The 15,633-nt window shown below is 36.8% G+C and overlaps 2 protein-coding genes across 3 annotated transcripts in view; both read right to left on the bottom strand.

Annotated features, from left to right (window-relative positions):
* Nucleotides 1-94: 94 nt before the first annotated feature.
* On the bottom strand, nt 95-2,939 carry pttg1ipb (PTTG1 interacting protein b). Its single transcript, XM_052566164.1, has 7 exons — nt 2,756-2,939; nt 1,966-2,018; nt 1,720-1,828; nt 1,339-1,441; nt 1,073-1,138; nt 904-950; nt 95-785 (listed from the first exon to the last, which is right to left on the bottom strand). Exons 1-7 carry the CDS (start codon nt 2,847-2,849, stop codon nt 742-744), a joined length of 516 nt encoding a protein of 171 aa, XP_052422124.1. The 5' UTR covers nt 2,850-2,939; the 3' UTR covers nt 95-741.
* A 2,957-nt stretch (nt 2,940-5,896) lies between these two features.
* myo10l3 (myosin X, like 3) overlaps nt 5,897-15,633 on the bottom strand; it is a 66,614-nt gene continuing 56,877 nt past the window's right edge. For both annotated transcript variants that reach the window (XM_052565842.1, XM_052565841.1), the window contains exons 25-40: nt 15,209-15,332; nt 14,840-15,083; nt 14,618-14,713; nt 14,368-14,461; nt 14,220-14,275; nt 13,893-14,035; nt 13,531-13,725; nt 13,292-13,449; nt 12,761-12,884; nt 11,738-12,035; nt 10,728-10,935; nt 10,266-10,402; nt 9,955-10,075; nt 8,722-9,180; nt 8,390-8,581; nt 5,897-7,714 (exon numbers count right to left, since the gene is read on the bottom strand). In XM_052565842.1, the coding sequence (XP_052421802.1) occupies nt 7,610-7,714; nt 8,390-8,581; nt 8,722-9,180; nt 9,955-10,075; nt 10,266-10,402; nt 10,728-10,935; nt 11,738-12,035; nt 12,761-12,884; nt 13,292-13,449; nt 13,531-13,725; nt 13,893-14,035; nt 14,220-14,275; nt 14,368-14,461; nt 14,618-14,713; nt 14,840-15,083; nt 15,209-15,332 (2,754 nt within the window). In that variant the 3' untranslated portion in view covers nt 5,897-7,609. The remainder of the gene's footprint in view (nt 7,715-8,389; nt 8,582-8,721; nt 9,181-9,954; nt 10,076-10,265; nt 10,403-10,727; nt 10,936-11,737; nt 12,036-12,760; nt 12,885-13,291; nt 13,450-13,530; nt 13,726-13,892; nt 14,036-14,219; nt 14,276-14,367; nt 14,462-14,617; nt 14,714-14,839; nt 15,084-15,208; nt 15,333-15,633) is intronic.

Below are 15,633 nucleotides of genomic sequence, written 5' to 3'. Positions count from 1 at the left end.
TGATGTTTAATGTGTCAAAATTACTAACAATATGATTTAAGTCAAATCTATTTAAAAGCAATTTAACATTTTAATGATGTATATTTGCTTCCCGTTTACGGTAAAATATTCACTTTTATTGATAGCTTTCTCACAGTTTATTGGACTTTTGCAAATTGTACTGACAAATCAACCCTTTGGTAAATACATTATGAGCTAGTGATCAAAACATTCAAAAATGCAGCACATAGACAAATTACACTGAAATGCCAACATACTAGCAAAGGCAGGGACAAATCGATTCATCAATTTGAAATGTGTGGGAAATTAATCTATAAAGCGCACTTTATTATAGCACATTTTCTATATGAAGTTTAATCAGAGTAAAAAGCTACACAGCTAAAATTAGCTAAGGCTAAATAAAAATGAATTGTACTGCCGACTAAAAGTCCAATGCAGACTCAAAAATCAACATGTCTTGCTTAATTTGGTTGATGCTTATTTGGATTTGCAAATGTCATCCATTAACTATATTTACAAGGCTTCATACTGTTTGCTTAAAGATTCATTGAAAAATACAGGTGTTAGTTAATTCAATTTCAAGCCAGAGAAAAGGTATGTTTGTGTGGTCAGCAGCTAACTGATAAATTCAGTGTCTTTCAAAAAAAAAAAGGAGTGCTGGCTATGCAGGAAACCGTGTTCATTTCTGAAATAGGTGTGAGGTAAAAGAAAAGATAACAGTGGAGCATCATCACTAGTTTCTTAGCTGTTCTCAAATCTGGAGTACTGGTTATCCTTTTTCAAACCTAAAACAGAGTAAGCAACGATAAAACTCTGAAACATAGTGTAATTACTATTTATCAGTGAACTATAAAGCGAATACAATATTATTTTATATCATATATGATGAAAGGGAAATCTTACCGTATTTCAATCTCATTTCTTCATGTCTCTGCCTCATCTCTGCTTTCCTGCATTCAAATAAGAACTTTTTTCTTACTGAGCCCTATTTCATCAAAACATCTCCACAGTTCTTAAAATAATCAAAATGTATGACATTTTAATAAATTTATTTTCTCAAAACATATCGTACCTCTCCTCTTGACGGAACTTTCTCAGATGAGTTTGTCTCTCCATTCGCTCGTCACTCCTTTTAGACCTTTTGAATTTTCAGCAGAAATTAAATGTAACAATTTCTTACACGTTCCAAAGTTAAAGTGCTTTGTTATTAATAATTAATAGCAGTAAATCACTATATATCATTTTCAATGACAAGAATACATTATGAAGATAAATTTGTACCAATTAATGGCTGATGGTGATGTCACAAACTCTAACAAGTGCTGTTTTTTATCTTACCCAATGTTTTCACATTTACAGCAGCAGAAGCAGCAGACAAATAGGGCGATGATGATCACCCCCGCGATCACAGAGATGGTAATGATGAGAGTCTGGAAATTCACTGAGATTCAAACAACACAGAACAGATGAACACTCTTGCAAAATCTCACTGCTTGTTCTCAGTCACAGGCAATAAATGTAAAGGTTAAACTGGCCTTGACAATTTACAAGAGTGTAAGGGTAATAAAGTGACAATCAAGATAAAGCTGCCATGAACTGTGAATGTGAAGCTCTTCTTGTTTTTACAGTTCATTTCTTAACAAATGCATACAATACATCCATTAAGAAGGTAAAGAGATGACATGATGTATCTTGTATGTATGTAAGAGGCAGTCTTACTCCAGCATACTCCCCATCGTGCTTCTGAGAGCGCACAAACACTGTGAGAGGGCAGGATGCTCTTCACTGGATAGTCAATGCATTTCTGGCTTGAGATGCACCACAAACACTGAAAAAGAGGATTTAAAAAGAAACACATTGCACACATTTTATGTTTCACTAATTATTGGTGTCTGTGGAACAAACAAGAGTTTAGAAGTCAGATGATCACAATTGCTGACAGTGAATAAATAAATGATATCTTACCGAAACAATCTTCAAACATTCTTCACAAGTTGTGTTGCTTTTTATAGTGCAGTCTGTGAAAATAACAGTTTGATATCAGTGACAACTGATTTTAACCATATCACTATTATAAATCTCAATCATTTTCTCAAAATTGATTTCAATATTTGAAACCTAAGCCATATGAACTCAGAAATCAGCCTTGCTGAGATGACCTCTCTTATAAAACTCTTATACTGAACACAATATTCCTTTGTTTTCTAGCCGATCATGTGATTTAAAAGTCTCTCTGCCTAATAAACCACAGGAAACTAGTAAAAAAGGTATTCAAACCAGCAAATAAAATCTTAGTTTACCATGGTTACGGTTTACAGTTGATTGAAAACCAAAACAACTTTTCACACATTTTTTTAAGTATTTCAACTAGTAAAACACTGCTTGGGGTCCAGATTTGTTTTACTGAGCCGAGTCATATGATCACTGCTTGAAGTCACTTCCAAGTTACACTGTCGTTCAACAGTTTGGTTATACATGACTTATTATTAAAACGTAACAATTTCCAAGAAACAGACGATATGCTGGACGATTAATTCAATGCCAGACAAACGAACTGCAAAAACATTGGCTGCGTTTCCTCGCGAGCTGCATACACAGAGAGCATTTAGTCATGATGAACGCGTTCTGAACCGATTGCGTGAAATTAGTTGATGCCCAAAACTCTATCCAAGTAGATTGTAAAGCCACAGCCATTGTTTGACAATATCTACGGTTAAAAAGCTTGTAAGCATACAGTAGTATGGATGAAACTTACTTGTTTCTGGACTTGTCGTCTGACCAAAAACTACCACAAAGCAGAAGACAAAGAAAACAAAAGTAAAAAGTAAAGAAGTCCGAGTTTGGATCATGATTGCAAACGCAGCGGATCTGTGTTGATTTCAGGCCTGGCTGCTGGTCATGTGTTGCTGGAAGCACTCAAGCACTGAACGACGACTTTTACAAGATCCTCCCAGTTTCGAAATAGTGCTTTATGGTTAAGCAGGATTTGATTTGATTTGCTGATTTAGACGTTGTTTTCCTGACAAACACTAATGTGGGTTAAATAAAAGTAAATTGCTGGCAAAAGTAGGCTACATTAAAATAAAACATGACGTCATTTTGGCTGCTAAAACATCATGAAAAGTAAGAAAAGAAGTTCTGACTTTGGAAAACCTTTTTGCTGGGGACGTTCTGCAGCACTACTTTAGCGACCCGAATGGACATTTTCTGCTTATGGTCATTTGTTTAATCAACACTTTGGTAATACTAATTAATATCTATGTGTATAATAGTTCTCATGAGAATGATCTACACTGATGCGATAGAAGAGAAAATTTTGCTGTGGCTCAATCCATACTAATTACTACTATACCCAAATGCCTTAATTTTCATTGGTGGGGACTTTAACCCTTTTATGCATGAATTATGATAACCTCAGGATTTTATTTTTTCCTATGTGTTTTTATTGCTCTTAGGGCATGAAAAACAAGAATTGATTTTTATTTTATTTTTGTACAAATTTTTCAAAGAGATCTTCAGATGTCCACTTGTGTGGACAGCATGCGGTTATGGTTTAAACTGAAGATATACTATATTAAATATAAGACAATAATCAAACAGATAAAGTATGTGAATTTAACAAACTAATCAATACAATTATATCAAATCATGTGAAAACTATAAATATACAAAAAAATATAAATGCAAAATATTGCAAAGGCTTCATACAACTTCATACAAGTTGCACTTTTCTTTGATATTAGAACATGAGGACATGATTTCATCAGAATTTTCTACAGCCTGTCAATGTACAACTGTGGAAACCACTCAGATGCTCCCTCCAGTGCACCAGAGTATGGATATTTACCCTTATTAGCTGATAATTCTGATTATGTACAAGATGGACATGCACATTTCTATCATAGCCCTCCTCTGAGAAAACCTAGCAATAAGTTTTTTGAATCTCATCTGAAATGATTAGTGTTGGGGGTAATGCATTACAAGTAACATGCATAACACATTCAAATTACTTTTTGATGTTACAAGTAAAGTAATGTGTTACAAGTAACATGCATTACCTAATCAGATTACTTTTTGAGCTAACAAGTAATTAACTACAAGTAATGTGCATTACCTAATCAGATTACTTTTTGATGTAATGAGTAAAGAAACACATTACAAGTAACATGCATTACGTAATCAGATTACTTTTTAGTGTTATGAGTAAGGAAACGCATTACAAGTAACATGCATTACGTAATCAGATTACTTTTTGATGTTATGAGTAAGGAAACACATTACAAGTAACATGCATTACCTAATCAGATTACTTTTTGATGTTTTGAGTAAAAAAAGCATTACAAGTAACATGCATTACATAATCAGATTAATTTTTTATGTTATGAGTAAAAAACGCATTACAATAAAGCACATTACATAATCAGATTACTTATTGATGTTATGAGTAAGGAAACACATTACAAGTAACATGCATTACGTAATCAGATTACTTTTTGATGTTATGAGTAAAGAAATGCATTACAAGTAACATGCATTACGTAATCAGATTACTTTTTGATGTTGTGTAAAGAAATGCATTACAAGTAACATACATTACGTAATCAGATTACATTTTGATGTTATGAGTAAAAAACGCATAACAATAACGTGCATTACGAAATCAGATAACTTTTTGATCTAACAAGGAAAGTCATGCATTACAATTGTCATACATTATGTAATCACATGACTTTTTTCAATGTCAATGAAAATTACATTCTAATAATACAAATACACTTAATTACAGTAAAAAAGTCACTGCGATTAAGTTTTTAAGTTTTAAGTTTCAAAAACAAAATTCACATTATAATTATGAATTGTAGCTGAAATATAGCAATTGATGCATGACGTCCACTACAGTGGACGTGGTTAATCAGAGTTTTCTCTCAATCTAAAATCAAAACTTGGAAAATGTTACTGTGATATGACTCATTAGATAAGGCTTGATGCTGCAATATTTTTTTTACCTACAAGAGTCTCCTAGGATAGAAGGAATGGGTGGATATTATGGGACAACTTGGCATGTCTGAGTGACCCTTGGCCATCTTGGTTTGGAGGGGGAAAAATCGAAACACAACAGCTTACCACTTGGTCACAATTTATAGTATGATGCACCAGGGACCAATGAAGAGGCTGATGTGCAAATTTGCCATAAAAACCCTTGCAAATTCAAGAAAATGCTTTTTTAATAGCTGTCCACTGTAGTGACCCCTATGCGTGAAAGGGTTAATATTGTACCTGATAATAATCTTGATAGACTGCCACCTAAACAGACTGCCTCTGCTAATTCTAAATTAAAGATATTGATGGATAAATTTGATATTTTAGATATTTGGTGCGAAACATTTCTGAATACTAAATCCTATACTTGGAGTAACAAAAATGGTTCTAGACAGTCCTGAATAGACTACTGGCTTGTTTCACAATCTGTTAGGGACTTAGCATTCTCCCTTCACCCATGACTGCATAAAGCAACTCTTATTCATTCCCCTCTATCTTCAGTTATCTCTTCTTCAAAACCTAGAGTCTCTTATTGGAAGTTTAACTCTTCTTTTCTTAAGCATGATCAATTAAGGAAAAACATTTTGATTGAATATCACTGGATCAAAGCACAAAAGGAAAGTAAATATGGCCTCAGTTGGGATTTACTTAAACATGAAATTAGGAAGTGTGCTAGGAATTTTGGCAGCCTTCTAGCAATGCACTTTGTTTGTAACAAAGATGAACAGAAACCACCTAAGAAACCAAATATTTTTATTAGAAGAGACTTTTTTATATCATGTGAATGAGACTGTGGGAAAGCTAGGAAGAAAGGAAAACAGGTAATTTTATGACACTTTAAAATAATCCAAACCAATTGGAATTGAAATAATTTATTAAGCATTTTGTAAATCCAGTTACAAAAAAAAAAAAAAAAAAAAGAATCTTTGATTTTCATCCTCTACACAAACTGGAATATTGTGACTCTAAACTAAAGATGATGAGATGCACTCTGGCAGTGAACTGACCAGCAGATCACCAGATTTATTAATGGAGCAATCATGAACAGGACTTTGAATGAGGTTGTGGTAACACGTAAATGAGTCTCTGATACCACAGTGACATCCTCCATTCATATTATCACTGTGTGTTACATCACTGATGTAGGGAGTTTGTACACGACATGCCATCAACATCACCATCCACACAATGACACGAACACTGAATAAATACCCAGCCCACCCATAATTATTCACTCTCTTTTAGGCACACAAAATCTTCCTTCAGTTACAAGTATGCAGGCTTCCTTAAAAAAACATTCTTAAGAAAAAAGACAAGCATATTCCAAACATCAGTCTGAAAAAGGTTTGACATTTAAACTGAAATGGATCAATTTATCTTGAAAGTAAGGATTTAAAACTGACCTACTGTGTCATAGCTTTTCTGCAAATATCAGTACAGCAGTATTCCACCAATTTCCTTTCAGATCTTTTTGCTATAACAACCAAAACACTGCACTGAAATGTTGAGTTATTGCTTATGTCTTTATACTGTACCTGAGCTTAACCCAGATGGGGCCGTTCACATTTGATTTTTTTATGTAAACACTAGACAGACATGTTTGACTGAAGTGTTTTACCTTCCATCTTTTGAGGCATCTCGCATGATACAGCATTCTAAAAAAAGAGCAAGAAGTAAAGTCTAGAGGCATGTTTTACAAATTTTTTAGAACGCTGTGCCATGTATGAGACACTGCAAAAGACGCGCCACATCTAGCGTATGTTTACATACAGTATAGAAATACATCAGTGAAAAAGCAGTGCAGTGGAATGCAAAAAAACACTTTCTGTGTGAATAGCCCCTCATGAACAATACACAAGAGAATGCATGGATAAAAATGGCAAGACGGGTAAAAAAACAACTTTTTCTCATTCTCTCAACCCAAGTAACAGTAACACAGAAAGCCATCTAAATGACACAAATCGGCACAGACCAGCCCTTGTGTGGAGTAAGGCAAATGGACAAGTTTTGACATGGCTGTTGAGGCCTTCAGTGTGTGCAATCATCTAAGCCCATTAGTCTTTGAAACCAAAGTTCTCAACAAAACATTGTTATGTGTGTAACAGTTAAAACTGTGTTTTGATCTTTCCTCTCCAAAGAGTGTTCGAAACTGAAGCTGGCCAAAAGCAGAAAGGAGCACGTTGAAGCATTCAGGACTTTGAGGTACTGGTGATGAACATTTGCTGGTCAACTAGCACTGCACCACGTACTAACCAGACGTGATGGGATAAAGGAACGAGTGCTTAATTTAGCTTGGATGATTGACAGGACAGTCTGTGTGTAGCCCCGCCCACAGTGGAATCTCATTGGTCCAAAATGTTACTGTATATTAAAGATCAATCATGATATGTTGTAATAGGGGTGGTTGTCTACACACATGCAGATAAAAAGAAAAGAAAAGAAAAACTTTTTGTCTTGTAACTTGTTCCTGTATCATCATCTTATATTCATCAATCCACATCCCTGCTGTTGAATTCATTTATTCATCAGTGTGAAGGAAGTCTCTCTCGTCTTGATTGGTCAGCACTCATCACCTGATCCAGTTGCTGCCAAAGCTGGCCACTGATCTGACACTGCATCGTTTCTTCACTATCATGTTGATGTAGGCTTTCATTATTTTGGTGATCTCTCCAACCTGAAAAAAGCCACGGTTTATTCACAGTGAACAACACTGAAGAAAGCCAACCAAGAAACACTTCTATTCAATTACATGTTGATTATTATAGAAGTTCACCTCAAAAATGAAAACTATGTCATCATTTACTCGCCCTCGTGTCATTCCAAATCTTAGTGAAAACAAAACCTTGAAGCTTCAAAATTGTGAAATAGTTCTTATGAATCAAAGGTTTAATCCAAGTACAAACAAAATCCTACAGCACATTAAATGTGGTGAATGGAAGCTCAACCGCACTGTGTGATACTTGAGAACAAACCACACTGGTTCTTGAGGAAGCTCAAGCGTGCTTGTTTGACGTGTGAGAACAAATCTTTCTGTAGTACATTTGAGTTTCCGTTTACTATATTTGGTGTGCTCTACGTATTTGCATTGATCAGTGTTTTAATGTGAATAAAGGCCTAAATTAAATCTCATTTTAAGGAATCTTGTCTCCTCAGAAGACATGGAATAAACTGCTTGCTTCATACTGATTGTGTCTTCAATGTCTGTTTGTGTGTCATGAGCTTTCAATGAGGCGACAGAAATGTTGAAGATTAATGGGTTTGGAACGACATCAGGGTGAGAAAAGTCAGTGATAACAGAATAACAGAATTTTGGGGGGTGAACAATCCATTTAAAATGACATTTGATTACCTGAGGTGTCTCAAAGAACATGTCCCTCCCGTCCACGGTGATCTTGTATGTGCTGGCGTGGGGAGCTCCAAAGAAGACGATGTGTTCATAGGGGAAAGTCTCCAGAGGTTTGGCCTCTCCTCGCTTATACACAGACACGTTCTCGGCACTCACGCTCAGCCAGAGATCATGAGGGAAACCTCCTTCTTTACACTGCACACAGAATCACAACAAGCGTCAGATCAGCCAATCCTGGATTGAAAACGCATGTTGATATCAAGTGTAAAAGGAGGCACAGAGAGCTTTTTTGATCATTTCAATGAATGTAATCATCTCAAATCCTCAGTTCTTACCTCCACATCAAACAGTGTTGATCCATACCCAGGCCACTCTTTAATGATGTTCATGTATTTGAGCATGGCTTGATGCTGATCCAGACCATGCAGGCGACTCCATTTCTCCATAATGTTGGCCCTGGTGGCTGAAGTCTCTTCCTTGATCCACATTTCCATCATTTGTTCCTCCTGCATGCTGCGCTGCTTCTTCATGGTGCCTGTCTTCAGCCCTCGCCTCAGCGTGCCGTCCAGGAAGCTCGTCCTCCTCCTTTCCAGGGTTTGTCCTGATCCGGCTGCGCCTCCTACTTTGGTGAACTGAAGTATGCGGTTGCGCAGACGGCCGGTGGGGTAGACGCTGTCCAAGCTCCAGTTCACACGAGACACATCCCCATACAGGTACTGCAGACGTAAGGCAGCCAGGTGCTGGAGGGTGTCCTCGTGGGCAGGAAAGTGACCGCTTATTAAACTTTCATGAGCCTGGAGAGATGAATAAGATGGAGACTCACATCTGACGACTTCCGTGTTTTTTTCATGCTTGCAGATACCAAATTTTGGAAACATATCAATGCTAAATAGAGTAAAATCAAGTGCAAAGGTGCAATACATAGAACAGAACTGAATTACAGGGGATAATATTTAGCTAGTTAGCACTGTTAGCTAGTTAGCACTGTTGCTGGTAGATGCCGTAACCAAACACTTCAAGTATCTTTCTCCAATGATGACCATTCAGAATATGATTTTTTAAATTGAAACTCTATAGAAAGTGATTTGAACAGAATAAAGAGAAGAAGTGAAAAAATGAATTTCACTTCTTCAGCAACTTGCCTATGAACATATTTTTCTAATCCTTATCCTAAGATGTGACTGATATCAGAAAATGTCATAAAATGCAAAATATTCTATGCTCAGAATCAATACTGTTGATGCTAAAACTAATAAAAATGTTCAATAATGAAAACAAATCTGAAATAAGATCAAATAAAAAAAAGATGTAATAGAATTATTAGTCTTATAAACCGTATAAATTAGAAATATTTTGGAAACTAACTGAAATAAGTAAGTTTAAGTTGCTAAAATTAATACAACTTAAATAGCATATATACTAAAATTAAAAATATAAAAGCTAAATCAGTCAAAGAAACCGACTGTCAGCTGCATGGGAATGGTATGGATAGTTTCTCCAGGTATTACACACCTCCATGACTGACTTGAACAGAATAGAGGCAAGAAATGAAACTATAAATGACTGACCTGCTCAAACATGAAGACAAACTCCACTCCTTCCCTGGGCATGCTCTCCACATCCAAGAAACAATACAGTTTGAAGTACAGCTTCCATGGGCCGTCTTCCTCCACTTCACTTCCTGCCAACCTGAGAAACAACCACCACCACAAACAATCGTTTTTGTGTTATTTCAGATTGGTTTTAGAGACTTTGGAGATTATATTAGAATATTACAGCTTTAATAACCAAGTGATGACACATGCATTTGGCAGCGTTTTGTAGGAACAGAGTTTAATTTCTGAGAGTGAATAGGCGCAGCTTTGTGGTGTGATTTTACCTCTCGAACTTGGCAAGCACATCGGCCACGATCACCCTGCTCTCCACGGCCCGGTCGATCGAGTTGTTATGCTCGAACAAAGCAAACATGTTCCTGCTGTCCTCCATAGCCAAGCCTCGGATCAGTTTCTCTACCACCTACACAAAGAACAGAAACAAACCAAAACACTCTCCATCAGCGTATTACACCACACATTCCTGAATAAGAGCAACATAATATATATCTAGGCAAGATTTGTTCATCTGCAGTTTTCTGTTCTCCGTTAAAGCTCAGGTAGACTTTCATCCCCTCAATAACCTGAGCCGAAATCATTATCTGTTATGTCATTCTGCATAAAAAAAGCATGATTACATTTGTAGGTGCAAGAGTGCAGTTCTGAATATATCTGATTTTTCCCGTAGAACTCTGGGTTGTTGTATTATAAACTGCTTTATGATATTTCTGTCTGTTAGCATCCCTCACCTCTCCTGCTGTAGTGTGAGAGTTGATTGAAATCTTGCAGGAGCCTCCACCATGGCAGTAAACGGTGGTCGTCATCTCACGTCTGTGCAAAAGAGCGATGATCTCCTCTTGCGAAGGCACAAACTCCCGCGCTTTTGTCTTCTTCAGCGACTCGCCAATGAACACAGCGAACATCTCTATTTCTGTCCCGGGGAACAACTCCTTTATCCTAAAAAGTCATGGAAATCAGAAAATATTCATGACACTAAATGCAAAACGTTCTGTGCTTAGAATCAGTGTTGTTATTGCTAACTAAATTAAAACTAATAAAAAAATCTGCATTCGAAATAAAGCTGAGATGAAACATAAATAAAGATGATTTAATTAAAATAAAGATAAAAATTGTAGATGTAAAAGTAGACAAGTTTCCTTGTAAACTAATTGAAATTCACAAGTTTTAGTAAAATTATAAAGCTTACATTTATAAAAATTGTTATTAAGTTAATAGAAATGTCAAACTAAAATTAAACTGAACTGAAAAAAATAAACATAAAAGCCCATTTGAAATGTGAATAAATATAATTATAATATATTAATAATATAACACTAAAATAAAAGTCTTTAGGTAAAATACCCCACAATTTTTAAGTTTCTTAAAATGCTGTAAACTTATTGCCCTACGGAAAAATTCTTAATTTTTTGTCAAAACATGTCATTAACATAATTCATGCAGATCAAATGAGTTTACATTTTTGCAAATTGTTGTGTTGCCACCCAACACAAATAGGATGGTCTATGTCACTGTTATAATTTACAAAGGAAGCAATGAATTTCATTATTTTGGCTGATGTACAAGGGCTTGGGCCCGGATGCTTTTCCCAACATCTTGCTGTATTTTCTTCACAAAGTGCACCACAATCCTTCATATATATGTTAAAAACCACTAAATTCTTTATTAAAAGACTATGAAAATCTATGATCTATAGAAAAAAAAGACAGTAAATGTCATATTCAAAGTGCATCTACGACACCTTTTCAGGTGGAAGCGGAGGTATCTGAGGATGCCGCGGCTGGGCAGGAAGGTGCAGCTCATGCAGGTGAGCAGATGCCAGTGTGCGCGGTTGGCAGGGCTGTTGGGCTGAGGCACGTGATTGGTTTGTTTGATCAGCTGACAGTACACTTCATCTCTGAGCTGCCGCAGATCTTGACATGTCTGTAAGATGCCTTGAATGATGGGCATTGGGTCTGACACAGCTTCCATCTCCTGTAATGAGTTAAAGATTTTGACCGCCTCATCTTGCAGGCTGGTGTAGCCTTTCTCCTTTTGCACTGCAGGAAGTAGGACAGAAAGAGGAGACCGATGGAGAAAGGGACACAGACACAAAGGATCAAACCCAGAGTTCAAAAGATAAAACTGTGCGTCACTGAGCAAATAAATCACCAGTGAACAATCCAACAATAGGGCCAAAATATGTCAACTGCATGAATGTGTGTGAACGATTAAGAAAGGAATGCTAGTAAATAAACAGTAAGATCTATGAATGGAATAAGTGGCCTGCACTCAATTACCACAGAATATAATTTTGTCTTTTAGTTTGTAAAAGGGTAGTTGACATGACATGCGTTTAAAAAAAAAAAAAAAAAAAAACTGAATTATTATATATGCAGATTTTATGACTTCCAGTGAAGTATTGAAGAACATGTACACTTAGTAGTATTTATTACAATTTTAATATAGGATTTATTTTTACATTCTTAGTTTTCATTTTGATTTTAGTTTAATTTTATTATCTGCCTTTGCATTTTATAATAATTATTATTATTGTATTTTATTTTAATGACTTTTATAATTTTAGCACTTCAGCTTATTTAAAAATTATTTACATTTATGTATTTAAAAGAGGCTTTTATCCACAGTGACTTCATTTTCAGAGACTGCATTTAGGGTACACATTTTGTTAATTGATTACAGTACAGTTCATTCTCTGGGAATCAAACCCATGGTTATGCTCAGCTGAAACACAGAGGTAGATCAGTGTGAAGGAGAGACTCACAGCTGACATTGACCTCTCCGTACGGTAGCGGCAGCAGGGGCGAGTGCAGAGGGTGCTGCGTGTATCTCAGGATGGGGTTCCTCCAGTACATCTGCTCCACAGCCTCCACATTAAGACTGCTCTCCTGCACAACCATAAAAAGAACAAAGGCATTAGGGTTTGTTTATTCATGTAACACAATGTACATCCACTGATTACTGAAGATGGAAACACAGCACACAGAGGAATTCTGAGCTACATTTACATGACTGAAAATGACTCAAATCTGTTGCATAAATGTAGAACAGAAGCACGCAGAAATAATCAAATAAATCGAGAAATTAGAATAAAATGAGAGAAAACAGTCTGAGTGAACAGCACACAGAGCACCCATCCGTGTACCTCACTTAACACTACAGTTTTTCCCCCTGAGGGACTGTCGGGGTTCAAGAGGTATCGGCTTCCCCAACTGAAACATGATTGTTAAGAAGATGAAAAACCTTACTCCATGTGGAATCCTGAATTCAATTTGATTTTTTAAGGTGAATGTACCTTGATATCTCGGATGAGTTGCTGGGTAGGTGTTTCAATGGGAACCTTGCTGTCAATGGCCACCTGAATGGCTGAAGCCCATCTCATGGCCTCGTTCAGTAGTTTGGTGTAAAGACGGTAAGAATGCTTTCTCCCATGGACTATTATGTTCCAGTAACCTGTGGTGAACAGAGAAATTTAAAAAGGTCCATAGAATATTTGAAGAAATTTTGTTTTGCATTAAAAATGTGCAAACTCACCTGTCTCCTTATAAACCTTCTCATCAGGCTGAACAACCGAGCAAAGGCTGTTGAGCACCAGTGTTCCCAGTTTAGAGGCGCTGCGCTCTGATGATTTATAATAATCCAGTGAGTTATTGGTCAGAACAAACCAGCGTTTCTTTAGCTTGAGAGATGTGCTCTTCCCACTGGACTTCATCTCTTTATGCAGCCAACCTGAAAAATAAAATAAAATTGAAATAAAACAGTGCTTGTGTATTGAGGACATGAATGACACCCATTGTTTTAGTTTTTCTTTTACCAGGATTCGTTATGACCTCAATGATGTAGCAAGCATAGTGCTGGTAAATCTCTGTAATCCTGTACAGACCGGTCTTACTCACCTCTCACTATGAACTCCTGGCCGTCTATTCTCGAGTCTCCTTTAGGCTTCTGCAGAAGGCCGATCCAGTGGTGCATTTCCTCAGGTGTGTCAGTGTTGCAATGGATCACACGGTTAGCAGTGATTATAACAAACGAGTTTGGCCTAAAGAAAAGAAATCTTGTGAGTACAGCACAGACCATTATATCAGGAATACTATTTTAAAACTACCATTTAAAAGGAAATGTTCTAAAATAATTCAAAATTAATAGGTTAAATACATACAGTACGGATGACACAGAAAATGTTATGTTTCTGGAATAATTTTAAGCTTGATAACACGCATTACCTGTCTGGATTGTCAGAGGCACATACAGAGTCAATAAGCCCAACATCCAGTGTTCCCTGAGGATGAAACGTCATATGAAAATATAAGGTACATGCCACCTTTACATCACTTACAGGTGCTTGAAGTTAAGATTAGTGTGAACACTCACGACTGCGTTCTTGGGGTTAGCTTGTTCGTGCTGCATCTGCAGAAGCTGTTCTGGAGTGGCACTGTGGACGCGGCTCAGCACATTGAACCAGCCACTGCAACACAAGCATGACAGGTATTAGGCAACAATACGTAATCCATTTTAATACTCCACAAGGGGGCGCAACAGATGAATAGGAAAGTTGCACACATTGAATAAAGTCTATTGATCAGGAAAATTGGAATAAAATAAATATACATTTTTAATCTACCTTGCATCCTCAGGAGATTCTGCATAGATTTGGTAAGTCCTGTCCTCGGTCACAATATTCAGTGCATTCTCCTTCTCATGGTTGTCCACAATCTCCCTATGGGAAACACCACAGATTATCAGTCGATGAACATTAAAACAGTAAGCCATCAGTTTGTCTTTTGCCAGTTGCAGAAGCTATGCATTGCCGTTTGAAGCAAACATCTGGGCACTGAGGTCTTACTTGGCAGCTCTGATGTCAATGGTTCCCTTCAGTTTCTCCTCACTGTCGTTCTCGAAATACATGAGCTTAGAGTCTCGAAGGACGAACCAGCGCATCTTCCAGTTCCTGCGGGACAGAGTGGACATCCCTCCACCTTTCTTGTACAGCCAGCCTGACTTGAGAGAATCCTGCTTCGCCCTGAACCACATGAAAGTCTCGTCTTTCAAAACACACCAGCGCCTGCGCCACGGGATCATCAGCCCACCTTAAAAAAGAACAATAAGAAACATGAATCTACTCTATCCATTGATACGTTCAGTTTGAGCAATGTCATCCAGTGATACAGCCATTAGCTAAACAGTAAGCAAGTAAACGGTAGGAAACACTCACTCTTCATGTACAGGTAGCTGTGGAAATAAGGAGGTCCACTTCCGTTTAGCAGATGCACTCTACCATTGGAAACCTCCTCGTCTGTGTCCACATATCCGTCATTCTCGTCATTGCTGTCAATGAACTGTGGGGGGAAAAGGATTGTGAATGTCAGTAAAAAGCTTGTACTACAGTATACCTCTGTTAAAAAAAAAAAAAAAAAGTAAATGATGTAATGATTACAATAGTATTTCACAATACTACTGTTTTTACTGTATTTCTGCTCAAATAAATGCAGCCTTGGTGAGCATAAAAGACGTCTTTCAAAAACCTTTAGAATTATTATTAATTCAGACCCCAAAATTTTGAAAGCCAATAAAAGTTTTGGCTAAAAATGCTTCTTTACACTGTAACCGTACACCCTGGAGAATTTTGCGCTTGCTGCA

This window comes from Carassius gibelio, chromosome B9, assembly GCF_023724105.1.
Source record: "Carassius gibelio isolate Cgi1373 ecotype wild population from Czech Republic chromosome B9, carGib1.2-hapl.c, whole genome shotgun sequence".
Classification (NCBI taxonomy): Eukaryota; Metazoa; Chordata; class Actinopteri; order Cypriniformes; family Cyprinidae; genus Carassius; species Carassius gibelio.
Note: the sequence above shows the minus strand (reverse complement) of the source record. Positions and strands in the feature narration are given on the sequence as shown.

Bases quoted from the DNA above. Each gene is read 5' to 3' on its own strand.
- pttg1ipb (XM_052566164.1), bottom strand. From the start codon at position 2,849: ATGATCCAAACTCGGACTTCTTTACTTTTTACTTTTGTTTTCTTTGTC. The intron at 1,139-1,338 runs GTAAGATAAAAA...AAAATTCAAAAG, and splicing joins TGTAAATGTGAAAACATTGG to GTCTAAAAGGAGTGACGAGC. The intron at 786-903 runs GTAAGATTTCCC...ACTCTGTTTTAG, and splicing joins AGAAATGAGATTGAAATACG to GTTTGAAAAAGGATAACCAG.